Source organism: Elephas maximus, chromosome 10 (genome assembly GCF_024166365.1).
Source record: "Elephas maximus indicus isolate mEleMax1 chromosome 10, mEleMax1 primary haplotype, whole genome shotgun sequence".
Lineage (NCBI taxonomy): Eukaryota > Metazoa > Chordata > Mammalia > Proboscidea > Elephantidae > Elephas > Elephas maximus.
The window spans coordinates 48,162,378-48,175,431 of NC_064828.1; the positions used below are offsets into that span (position 1 = coordinate 48,162,378).

General features: G+C 40.0%; 1 protein-coding gene across 1 annotated transcript in view; it reads left to right on the forward strand.

Annotated features, from left to right (window-relative positions):
• The first annotated feature begins 2,336 nt into the window (after positions 1 to 2,336).
• BRMS1L (BRMS1 like transcriptional repressor) overlaps positions 2,337 to 13,054 on the forward strand; it is a 41,692-nt gene continuing 30,974 nt past the window's right edge. The window contains exons 1-2 of the mRNA XM_049898440.1: positions 2,337 to 2,640; positions 7,856 to 7,946. Of these exons, the coding sequence (XP_049754397.1) occupies positions 2,499 to 2,640; positions 7,856 to 7,946 (233 nt within the window). The 5' untranslated portion in view covers positions 2,337 to 2,498. The remainder of the gene's footprint in view (positions 2,641 to 7,855; positions 7,947 to 13,054) is intronic.

Here is a 13,054-nt window from a genome sequence, read left to right on the forward strand (position 1 = left end):
AAAAAACCCCTAATTTGGATTTTACCTTGTGGGAGATGGAGAGATTTCGAAAGGTTTTCTGTCATTAATTTCCAAACCTAATGTAATTATGGCCAGGGTACCCTTACCACCCTCCCTCAAATGTCTTTGAATTTCATGTTTGAGAAGGAAATGCCATATAATCCATAATATTCTATGAAATCTTCAACAGCAAATTATCACTTCAAGAAGAAGCCTTGTCTTATAATGAGTAAAACATAGTTTTTAGATTTGTCTGCAAATGGTTTCCTCATCTGTACAATAGGGTTAATAATAGCACCTTCCTCAAGGCTGTTAAATTTAGAATTAAACTTAATATAACCATGTAAAGAGTTTACCAAGGTACCCACACAGAGTAAAAGTGGTCAATTAACACTAGTTATTATTACTATTATCAGACTGATTGTTGAGTCTTCCTTGTCTGTTTATTATTGAGAAAATATAACAGCATCTCATTGAGTCAAACACGTATGTATCAGTGAAAACTGAACTTAAATCAAGATGGTGGCATCTTCGCTGCATTTGGTAAAAAATAAATGCAAAATATGATTGACAAAAAATGGGCAAAGGACTTGAATAGACATTTCACCAAAGAAGATACAAAAAAAACAAACCAGTTGCTATTGAGTCAATCCCAAGTCATGGTGCCCCAAGTGTGTCAGAGTAGCTGTACTCCATAGGGTTTTCGATGGCTGATGTTTTCAAAGTAGATCACCAGGCCTTCCTTCTGGGGTACCTCTGGGTCGATTCCAACCACCAACCTTTCTGTTAGTAGCCTAGCTCATTTACTGTTTGCACTACTCAAGGACTCCTAAAGAAGGTATACAAATGGCTAGTATGCCCATGAGAAAATGTATAAGGTTACTAGTGAAATGCAAATCAAAACCACAAGGAGATACCACTTCATGACCACTAAGATGGCTATGATGAGAAAAGCAGAAAACAATAAATGTTGGTGAAGATGTTGAGAAATTGGAATCCTCACCTATTGCCAGTAGGATTGTAAAATGATGCCGAGAGGAAAACAGTTTGGTAGCTATTCAAAAAGTTAAACACACAGAATTACTATAAAAACCACTGTTGAGTTGATGCTGACTCATGGTGACCCTATAGGACAGAACAGAACTGCCCCATAGGGTTTCCAAGGACTGCCTGGTGGATTTGAACAGCCCACATTTTGGTTAGCAGCTGAACTCTTATACCACCTAGTGATACACGCAAAAGACTGGAAAGCAGGGACTCAAACAGGTACTTGTACACCAGCGCTCATTGCACCATTATTCACTACAGCCAAAAGGTGGAAATAGCCTAAATGTCCATCAATAGAGGGATGTTTGAACAAAATGTGGTATATATATACAATGGAATATTATTCAGCCTTAAAGAGAAATAAGTTCTGATACGAACAGTGACATGGATGAACTTTGAAAACCCTATGCTGATGAAATTAGTCAAACACAAAAGAACAAATATTGTATGATTCCACTTACATAAAATATCTATAATAGGCAAGTACATAGAGACTGAAGTTTATTAATGGTTACCAGGGGCAGGTGGGAGGGGGAAGTGGAGAGTCATTGCCTAGGTGACACTGAGTTTCTGTTAAGGATGATGAAAAAAAATCAAAAACAGTGGTGATGAATGCACAATTTGGTGAATGTAATTAATGTTTCTGCACTGTACACGTAAAAATGGTTGAAATGGCAAATGTTGTTATATATACTCTACCACAGTCTATATTGAAAATGACAATATAAAACACCATTCCTTTCTAGATTATTGACTGCAAAAGTTTCAAGAACAATTTAAAGACTTTTGTACACCACAGAAAGTGCAAGTTATTGTCTACAATTACTAATCCAAATAATAGTTGTGTGCGGTATTTTGGTATAAGAAACGGCTCTCCAGTTCACTCAGCTCAAAGAGCAGCCAAAATGCCTTCAGGCAAAAGACCTTTTCACACCCGACCGTAAAGTCTTAGATATCCAGGGAGCTCAGACTATCCACTTGGCGGGAAAAGGATAAACACGGACCCAAAGTTCCACAATCTGTTTCTGTTTAGTTTATAAACTGAGATCGAGTGTGTCAGCTTTTGTGCCTTGTGGGACTTGAAGTCCAGAGGGGAGAAGTGATCAGGACTGTTGAGGCAGGGAAGCCGTCAGCCCCTGAACGTCTGCGCAATAAGGACTACAACTCCCTACTAACATCAGGAGGCCGCGCTGTAATGACGGACAACCAACCATGCCTGAGCAGGGCAAACCCCGCCCCCGAGCTCGGAGGACAGCCTCCACCAATGGCAGAGCACCCAGTGCAGAGCCTGCGGGTTAGGTTGTGAGGCCCCGGCCGGGGGCGGGGAGGAGCCCAGTGGGTTCAGAACGAGCTCGGCAGTGGGGTGGGTCCGGGCGTTCAGCGCGCCCTTCATTGAAGCGGCGGTGGCCGGGCTGGGCGCCGGGAGTGGGAAGCGACGGCGTGGCTGGAAAATGCCGGTGCATTCCCGAGGGGATAAGAAGGAGACGAACCATCACGATGAGATGGAAGTGGACTACGCTGAGAACGAGGGGAGCAGCTCCGAGGACGAGGACACCGAGAGCTCGTCGGTCTCCGAGGATGGAGATAGCTCAGGTATGCGACCCAGCAGGACTGGGACCCTGAGTCCCCGCGCCGGGCGCGCGACAGGCCGCTCTCTGCACGCGGGGCAGCTGCGTCCTGCTGGGAGAGCGGGGCGGGGAGAGAGGGAAGGGGCGGGGATTGGCTCCCAGCCCTCCGCGGAACCCGGACCGATCGCGGGGCGCTGCCTGGCTCCAGGCGTGTCCCTGGCGTGGGGCGGGGCGGAGCACGGGCCTGGGCTCGCCCAGCCTCGGGTCGCGTCACTGTTCTGCTCGCGCTTCGACCCGCCCTTGGGACCCCCGGGCTGTGTCCTGGGGCTGTGGACAGGCCCGGCAGCTTGTCTTGGAGACCCAGGAAATGCCTTCTCTTCGCAGACCACCGACCTCTTTCCTTTTTTCACCTTTGCAACGCTTACTTCTCAACGTGGGTGGGTTTTCGGGGCCGAGGGTAGATTTGTACCAGCCCTTGGCTGGCTTGGAATTTACTAACCTCAGCTTCGGAGTCAGCCTGACAGTCAGCGTTTTACATCAGTTCTCTTTTGGGGACTGACTTGGGAGCTGTCCAGTTTACAGCATCTCCCTGAACTTTTCAAGCCCGAGAGGAAGGGACCAACTTCGAGGAGAAGATCCCACTTGTGTTTATAAATTGATTTTTGGCAGCTTTCAATTTCTCCAAGTACATTCTTCCTTCCCTCTTTTCTACCTTTGGGCTATTTTAGGCTTTTTTTTTTTTTTTTTTCGATGACGGAGGGGGATTAACACCTCATATCAGTTTTGCAAACTTAGGAATGGTTTTTCAAAAAAGGAATGGAATTTGTGACTACCTGAATTTTTTTTTCCGTTTATCGTTATAATGAGGATGAAACTCATTTGTTCTGGCCTGATTTTGGCCATGTAGGGTACAGGTTGAGGACAGTCTCTTATCATCCCTATATGCCTTCTTTTCAGGTTCCCCTTTAAATGTAAATCTCTTTGGAAGAATGTAACTTTAATTAATAAATCAACCATCCAAAAATAAACATTTATCAGTGACTTCTTTTTGTAGCACTGGGCACTACCCAGTGTGCGGTATAAATAGTTACACTTCAGTCTCCCTGAAGGATTGTCACCACTTCCTTAAATTCCTAAATGAATGCTTAACTATAAACGATGCTGTAGGAATTCAGAGGCAGAGAAAATCTTTTCGGAATAGGATGGCCAGCAAAAACTCCTTGAAGAGATAGGATTACTTTAATTATCTTGAAGAATGGGTAGGATTTGGATGTGGTGGTAATAGTTGGGTGTTCCTGTAGGGGGAGGAGTATAAGAAAAAGTGTAAAAGCTAAAGCTTAAGGCTTATTTAAAAGAAGGAGAAAACCAGTTTGGTTTGGAGAAGGATTTGAGCTATGAAGGGGAGGGAAAGGTATAGATACGGAAGATTTCAAAAAGCATAAAACAGGATCAATGAATGCAAGTTTAGGAGTGAAGGTAAGAGAGAAACCCTGATACAAGAAGTAGAAAAGTAAAAGATTTGAGATAAGGATGGGACATAAGTAATAGCACAGTATTTTAGACAGGTCGCATTTGAGGTGATGGTGGTATATTTAAGTAAGAATGTCCCACTGATAGATGGAAATGGTTGATTGGAGCATGCCAGGGATGGGAAGAATAACTTGAAAGTCATCTGCCTAGCTATGAGGTAAGTGGGGATTATAGATAAAGAAGATCACAAGTTCTTTCTTAAACTTTGAGGAAATCTAGACTCTGAGTGAGTACATGTCTTAGATCTTAAAACATTTTATCTGCAAGTAGTTTTTGCTTTAATTAAAAAATTTGTATTCTTTCGACTAAGGTTTATAGAACAAACTAGTTTCTCACTATACAGTTAGTACACATATTGTTTTGTGACATCAGTTGTCAACATTCTCCACCATGGGTTCCGTTACAAGCTTTCCTGCCCTCTCTTGCCTTCCCCTCCTTGCCCCTGGGCTGGTGTGCCCATTTAGTCTTGTTTTGTTTTATGGGTCTGTCTCATCTTTGGCTGAAGGGTAAACCGGGGCCTGTCTAATCTTTGGCTGAAGAGTGATTTCAGTACTGAATTAAAAGTGTGTCCGGGGCCATACTCTCAGGGTTTCTCCAGTCTCTGCCAGACCAGTAAGTCTGATATTTTTTTGTGAGTTAGAATTTTGTTTGACATTTATCTCCAGCTCTGTTTGGAACACTCTATTGTGATCCCTGTCAGAGCAGTCGGTGGTGGTAGCTGGGCACCATCTTGTTGTGCTGGACCCAGTCTGGTGGAGGCTGTAGTATTTGTGGCCATTAGTCCTTCGGACTAATCTTCCCCTTGTGTCTTTGGTTTTCTTCATTGTCCCTTGCTTCAGATGGGGTGAGACCATTGGAGTTATCTTAGATGGCTACTCACAAGCTTTTGAGACTCTAGATGTTATTCACCAAAGTAGAACATAGAATATTTTATTTATAAATTACATTATGCTAGTTGAGTTAGATGTTCCCCAAGACCATGGTCACCACAGCCCTCAGCCCAGTAATTCAGTCCTTCAGGAAGTTTAGATTTGTCTATGGAGCTTCCATGACCTTGCCTTGAACAAGTTTTACTGGCTTCTCCAGTATTGCAAACTGTCTTATTTTTCACCAAAGTTAGCACTTATCTAATGTCTATTTAGTGTTTTCCCATCTTCATGCCTCCCTCCCTCATAACCATCAAAGATTGTCTCTTTTTTTGTGTAAATCTTTTCATGAGTTTTTATAGTAGTGGTCTCATACAATATTTGTCCTTTTGTGATTGACTTATTTCCCTCATTGTAATGCTCTCCAGATTCATGCTTGTTGTGAGATGCTTTGCAGAGTCATCATTGTTCTTTATCGTTGTGTAATATTCCATTGTGTGCATGTACCATAGTTTGTTTATCCATTCACCTGTTGATGGACATCTAGGTTGTTTCCATCTTTTTGCAATTGTGAACAATGCTTCAGTGAACATGAGTGTGTGTATGTCTTTTGTGTGATGACTCTTGTTTCTTTAGGATATATTCCTAGGAGTGGGATTGCTGGATCATATGGTATTTCTATTTCTGGCTTTTCAAGGAAGCACCATATCATTTTCCAAAATGGTTGTATCATTTTGCATTCCCGTCAGCAGTGCGTAAGAGTTCCAGTCTCCCATCAGCCTCTCCAACATTTGTTACTTTATTTTTTTTGATTTATGTGAGTAATGTTGGGGTGAGATAGTTATCTCATTATGGTTTTGATTTGCATTTCTCTAATGGCTAGTGATCAGTAAGCATTTTCTCATGTGTCTGTTAACCACTTGAATGTCTTCTTTGGTGAAGAGTCTGTTTGTATCCTTTTCCTATTTTTTAATTGGATTTTTTGTCTTATTGTTGTAGGAGTGTTGGATTTTCCCATAGATTTTAGAGATTAGACCTTTCATACTTGTCATAGCCAAAATTTTTTTCTCAGTCTGTAGGCTCTCTTTTTACTCTTTCGGTGAAATGTTTTGATGAGTGTAAGTGTTTAACTTTTTGCTTTATTGAGGGGAGGTAAGACCTCACAAAATTTTAAGATTCTATCCCCTGTGATTTTTATGTTGACCTCTTGTGATTTTTAGCTGGTTTTTATCCAATTATAGAAAATAATGGACAACTTAATTTGTGAAGAAGGTAATAATAATTTGATCTAAAGGTCTCGTTTTTTTTTTTTAATGTAAAGAAATTATTTAAATAATTTTTGCAGTTTTGTTTATAAAGCATCTGTTTTACCACATATCTTGCATGGTTAACTTTCACTGTTTTATTCTTCTCAAACCTTGGTACTGAGCAGGTCCTAAGAGCCTTGGCGGCGCAGTTTTATGAGCTCAGCTGTTAAGCAAAAGGTTGACAGTTTGAACCCACCAGCTACTCCTTGAAAACCTTATGGGGCAGTTCTACTCTGTCCTATAGGGTCACTGAGTCAGAATTGACTCGACGGCATAGGTCAGGTTTTAAGACTATGGAAAAACCTCTGTTATCCAGGGAGCTTGAGGAGTGAGTCATTCTGAGGGACCAAGTTTCAAATAGCCAAGGATTAAGGTATTAAGAGCCAGAAATATAATTTAATTTATTTTAGAAAAGTTAAAAAACTGAATCATATACTTCTTCCTGTGTGAAAATAATGACATAATTTAACTCTCATTGTTGGACCTTTATTTGGTGAAGATCAAAGTACAGATAATTTTGTGCTTCAGTTATTTCGATGTATGGTATATATGTGATGTAAAAACAGAAGTTGTGGAATATAGGAGAGACCTGCTTTTTTTCTCCCACTTGTCTCCTCACTGACGGACAGCAACTTGGGGAGAGGGAACAATGGGAGAATAACAGGTGAAGACCAAGATATCCTGTGGTAAACATAATGAGATTAGTTTTTTTTTTTTTTTTTAAGGTGATTGGCATGACAGAGAGCAGCTCTAAAATAAGAATTCCAAAAGTGTTTTTGAGCAATGTTAGCCTTTAAAGGACACAATCATACTGATTCTTAAGTTCTACTGATTGGTGGAAAACAAACCAAGAGTGGACTAATTGCATTATACTCATAACTTGTAGCCAGTTCTTTAAAATGATAAAATCAGTAAGTCCAGTGGTACATACATGCAATGGAATACTACTCAGCCATAAAGCAAAATGAAATCTTGATACATGCTACAACATGGATGAACCTTGAAAACATTATGCTGAGTGAAATAAGTCAAAAAAGGATAAATATTGTATGATCTCACTTATATGAAATAATGAGAATAGGCAAATGTATAGCAACCAAAATTTATTAGTGGTTACCAGGGGAAGGAGGAAGAGGGAAAGATAGCCATTGTTTAGGAAGCAGTGAGTTTCTGTTTATGGTGATGGGAAATTTGTCAACAGTTATGGGTGATGGTGGCATAACATGATTAATGTAATTGATAACAGTAAGCTGTATACCTGAAAATGTTGAATTTGCAGATATTGTGTTATATATATATTGGCAACAATAAAAATAGGTCTAGAGACTGCTGTCATTTTAACTCTCAGTTGTATTTTAGGAAAATTTATCATGGAAATTATTTTGGATAAGTGTTTGTCTATTTTCTTTTAAGCCTTGATATAGGCCTTGCATATTCAACTTTATAGATAGAGTTTTGTACTGCCTAAATTAAAATTCAGGTATGTTTGGAAACATAAAATTAACTTTATCTTTGATGTTTGCCTTGTTCTTAACAGAAATGGATGATGAAGACTGTGAAAGAAGAAGAATGGAATGTTTAGATGAAATGTCTAATCTTGAAAAACAGTTTACGGATCTCAAAGATCAGTAAGTAGTGGCTTCAGAAGGTCATTGTCATGAAATCTTAACCATGTCTCCTGTATACCAGCAACAGGAACAATCACGTTCAGTCCGAACTGTTTTCCTTTTTGTATTTTATGGTACTGACCTGAAAGAGGCTTCAATAATTGTTGGTCTGCTGAAGAGCTTATTAATTAAATGGGAGGTTTTGAGGTAGGGTGTTTTTTTCGGGGGGGTCGGGTAGGATATAATATTTCTATGTCAGTACTGGTGATTAAAATCTTTTCTCTGGATTGTTACACCCTTGGCTCCAAACTGCTTCTTTCATTCCTTTGTTCAATGATTGGATAACATTTGAGAATATAATAGAATATTTCTTAAAGATCCTAACTCTAGAAAAATTATTTTTGTGTGTATCTTACATTGGATTGTATATACAGTGACATATTTTCACATGCATTTGTTCGTTTGCTTCTTGCAGCAACTCTGTGAGTTTGGATGATAGTCTTTTTTTCAATTGTACTTTAGATGAAGGTTTACAAAACAAACTAGTTTCTCATTAAGCAGTTAGTACCCATATTGTTTTATGACTTTGGTTAACAACCCCATGACATGTCAGTACCCTCCCTTCTCAACCTTGAGTTCCCTATTACCAGCATCCTGTCCGCTCCTGCCTTCTAGTCCTTGTTCTGGGCTGATGTGCCGCTTTAGTCTTCTTTTCTTTTATGGGACTGTCTAGTCTTTGGCTGAAAGGTGAACCTCAGGAGTGACTTCATTACCCAGCTGAAAGGCAGGATTTCTTCAGTCTCTGTCAGATCAACAATTCTGGTCTTTCTTTTTGAGTTTGAATTTTGTTCTACATTTTTCTCCAGCTCTTGTCGGGGACTGTCTATTGTGATCCCTGTCAGAGGACTCAGTGGTGATAGCTGGGCACCATCTAGTTGTATTGGACTCAGTCTGGTGGAGGCCGTTGTAGATGTGATCTACTAGTCCTTTGAACTAATCTTTCCCTAGTATCTTTAGTTTTCTTCATTTTTCCTTGCTCCTGAAGGGGTGAGACCAGTGGAGTATCCTAGATGGCCGCTCACAGGCTTTTGAGACCCCAGACACTACTTACCAAAGTAGAATGTAAAACATTTTCTTTATAAACTCTGTTATGCCAGTTGAGCTAGATGTTCCCCAAGACCATGGTACCCCAACCCTCAGCCCAGCAATTTGGTCCCTCAGGGAGTTTGGACGTGTCTGCGGAGCTTCCATGACCTTGCCTTGTACAAGTTGTGCTGGCTTCCCCAATATTATGTACTGTCTTATTCTTCACCAAAGTTACCACTTATCTGTTGTCTATTTAGTGTTTTTCCATCCCCATCCTTCTCCTCCCTTGTAACCAACAAAGATTGTTTCTTTTTGTGTGTAAAACTTCTCATGAGTTTTTACGGCAGTGGTCTTATACAATATTTGTCCTTTTGTGATTGACTTATTTCACTCAGCATAATGCCCTCCAGATTCATCCATGTTGTGAGATGCTTCACAGATTCATCATTGTTCTTTATCATTGCATAGTACTCCCTTGTGTGTATGTACCACAGTTTGTTTAGCCATTCATCTGTGGATGGGCATCTAGGTGGTTTCCGTCTTTTTGCTGTTGTAAACATTGCTGCAGTGAACATGGGTGTGCATATGTCTATTTGTGTGACAACTCTTATTTTTCTAGGATTATTCCCAGGAGTGAGATTGCTGGATCATAAGGTATTTCTAGTTCTAGCTTTCTAAGGAAGCGCCGTATCATTTTCCAAAATAGTTATATCATTTTTCATTCCTACCAGCAGTGCGTAAGAGTTCCGATCTCCCCACAGCCTCTCCAACATTTGTTATTTCTTGTTTTTTTTTTTTTTGGTTCTTGCCAGTAATGCCAGGGTGAGATGACTCATTGTGGTTTTGATTTGCATTTCTCTAATGGCTAGTGAACATGAGCATTCCCTCATGTGTCTCTTGGATGCTTGAATGTCTTCTTTGATGAAGTGTCTGTTCATTTCCTTTGTGCATTTTTCAGTTGGATTATTTGTCTTTTGTTTTAGAGGTGTTGGATTTTCTTGTAGATTTTACAGATTAGACCTTTGATTTGTAACAGAAAAATTTGTAAAAATTTTTCCCGGTCAGTAGGATCTCTTTTTACTCTTCTGGTGAATTCTTTTGATGAGTAGAAGTGTTTAATTTTTTGAAGATCCCAGTTATCTAGCTTATCTTCTGGAGTTTGGTGTTGTTGGTTGTGGGTAGGTGAGGACCTTGTTTAATAGGCAAAGCCATGTCAAATATCTAACACCCACCTCTGCACGGCACAGCTTAAAAAGTCACAGTCTGCCCACGAGGGCCTATTCTCCCGGAATAGGCCCACACAGGTCCAGGCAGAGGGGAAAGGTATTCAAAGTCCACGGACCATTTATGCCTGGATAGGAGCTACTTCTGACCTGAGCTCCCCAGGTTAGTGGAGCTGGCAAATTATCCTTTTACCCTGTTGTGAATTTATTCCTTTTCCAAGTCTGCGAGCATGGCTCAGGGTGCTTAAATGGGCCTATCTCAGGCCCAGGGAAATCAACAGCCACTGAAGCCAGCTTGGGGGCGGGGGGCGTAGTAAAATATACGTAAGTACTTAGCTTTTGCTGAGAGCTCCGTTCTTCTCTGGTTGTGGAGGTGTGAGTAAGCTGTGTGGCTAGCTGCTTATCCCCGAGGAAACTGCGGCCGAATGCTACCACCAGCCCACCGCAGCCCCTTCCAGGAATGGTGCCTGAGGGATCTCAGCGATTCAGGTCTGGCAGCTCCTCTCCACTTCTGAACAGTCTCACTCTCTCTATGCCACTTAGTCCGTTTTCTGACTTTGCCTTTGATGTTCATGGCTCCTAACTTGTCATAAATATATTCATTGCACTTGATTTTTCCAGTCTTTGTTGTAAGAGGGATCGCTGGAAGCATCTGGCTACTCCGCCATCTTGGCCCTGCCTATTCCTCTGATCCATTTTGAATTAATTTTTGTATATGGTGTGAGGTATAGGTACTGTTTCATTTTTTTGCAGATGGACATCCAGTTTTGCTAGCATCACTTGTTAAAAAGACTGTCTTTTCCCCGTTGTCGAAGAAAGGGTGACCATAGGTGGATGGATTTACATCTGGGTTCTTAATTCTGTTCCATTGGTCAATGTATCTGTCGTTGTACCAGTACCAGTCTGTTTTGACTACCGTAGCTGTGTATTAGGTTCATGAGGTCAGGTAGCGTGGGTCCTCCTACTTTATTCGTCTTCAATAGTGCTTTTCTTATCTGGGGCTTCTTCACTTTCCATATAAAGTTAATGATAAGTTTTTCCATCTCTTTAAAGAATGTTGTTGGTATTTGGATCTGAATTGCATTGTGTTTGTAAATTGCTTGCGTAGAATTGTCATTTTCACAATGTTAAGTCTACGTATCCATGAGCATGGTATGTGTTTCCATTTATGTAGATCTCTTGGTTTCTTGCAGTAGTGTTTTGTAGTTTTCTTAGTATAGGCCCGTTACACCTCTGGTTAGATTTATTCCTAAGTATTTTTTTTAGGAGCTATTATAAATGGTACTGTTTTCGTGAGTTCCTTTTCATCATTCTCTTTATTGGTGTATAGGAATCCAACTGATTTTTGTATGTTTATCTTGTATCCTGCTATCCTGCTGAATCTTTCTATTAGTTCCAGTAGTTTTCTTACGGAGTCTTTTGGGTTTTCTATGTATAGTATCATATCATCCATAGATAGGGACAGTTTAACTTCTTCATCACCAATTTGAACGCTCTTTATTTCTTTTTACCTTATTGCTCTAGCTAGGACCTCCAGCACAATGTTAAGTAGGGGTGGTGATAAACGGCATCCTTGTCTTGTTTCTGTTCTCAGGGGGAATGTTTTCAGCCTCTGTCTGTTAAGAATGATGTTGGCCATTGGTTTGCATAGATGCCCTTTGTTGTGTTGAGAAGTTTCCGTTCTATACCTATTTTATTGAGAGTTTTTATCAAGAATGGGTGTTGGACTTTGTCGAATGCCTTTTCTGCGTTGATTGAGATGATCATGTGATTCTTTTTTTTCCTTTTATTCATGTGGTGGATTACGTTGATTGATTTTCTGATGTTGAATCATCGTTGCATACCTGGTATGAATCCTACTTGATTGTGGTGTATTATTTTTTTGATATGATGCTGAATTCTATTGGCTAGAATTTTGTTGGGAATTTTTGCATCTGTATTCATGAGAGATATTGGTCTGTAATTTCCTTTTTTTGTGGTATCTTTGCCTGGTTTTGGTATCAGGGTTATGCTGGTTTCATAGAATGAATTCGGAAGTATCGGTTCCTTTTCTATTTCCTGAAATAGCTTGAGCAGTACTGGCATAAGCTCTTCTCTGAATGTTTGGTAGAATTCTCCAGTGAAGCCATCTGAGCCAAGGTTTTTTTTTTTGGTTGGGAGTTTTTTTTATTACCTTTTCAATTACTTCTCTTGTTATTGGTCTGTGCAAGATTGTCAGCATCATTTTGTGTTAGTTTGGGTGGGTAGTGTGTTTCTAGAAATTTGTCCATTTCCTCTAGGTTTTCAAATTTGTTGGAGTATAGTTTTTCATAATACTTTGTTATGATCCTTTTTTTTTTTTCTGTTGGGTCTGTTGTAATGTCCCCCATTTCATTTCTTATTTGGATTATTTGTGTCCTCTCCTGTTTTTCTTTTGTCAGTTTGGCCAGTGGTTTGTTGATTTTGTTGATCCTTTCAAAGAACCAATTTTTGGTTTCGTTGATTCTTCCTATTCTATTCTCTATTTCATTTATTTCTGCTCTGATTTTTATATTTCCTTTCTTCTGGTGCCTGTGGGCTTGTTTTGCTGTTCTCTTTCTATTTGTTCAAGTTGTGTAGCTAATGTTTTGATTTTGTCTCCTCTTTTTTGATTTGTGCATCTGTTGCTATAAATTGACCTTGAGGACTGCCTTTGCTGCGTCCCAAAGGTTTTGGTATGATGTGTTTTCGTTTGCATTTTATTTTAGGAATTTTTTGATTCCATCTCTGATTCCTTCTATTACCCAGTGGTTTTTAAGCAAAGTGTTACTCAGTTTCCATGTAATTGATTTTTTCCCTTGC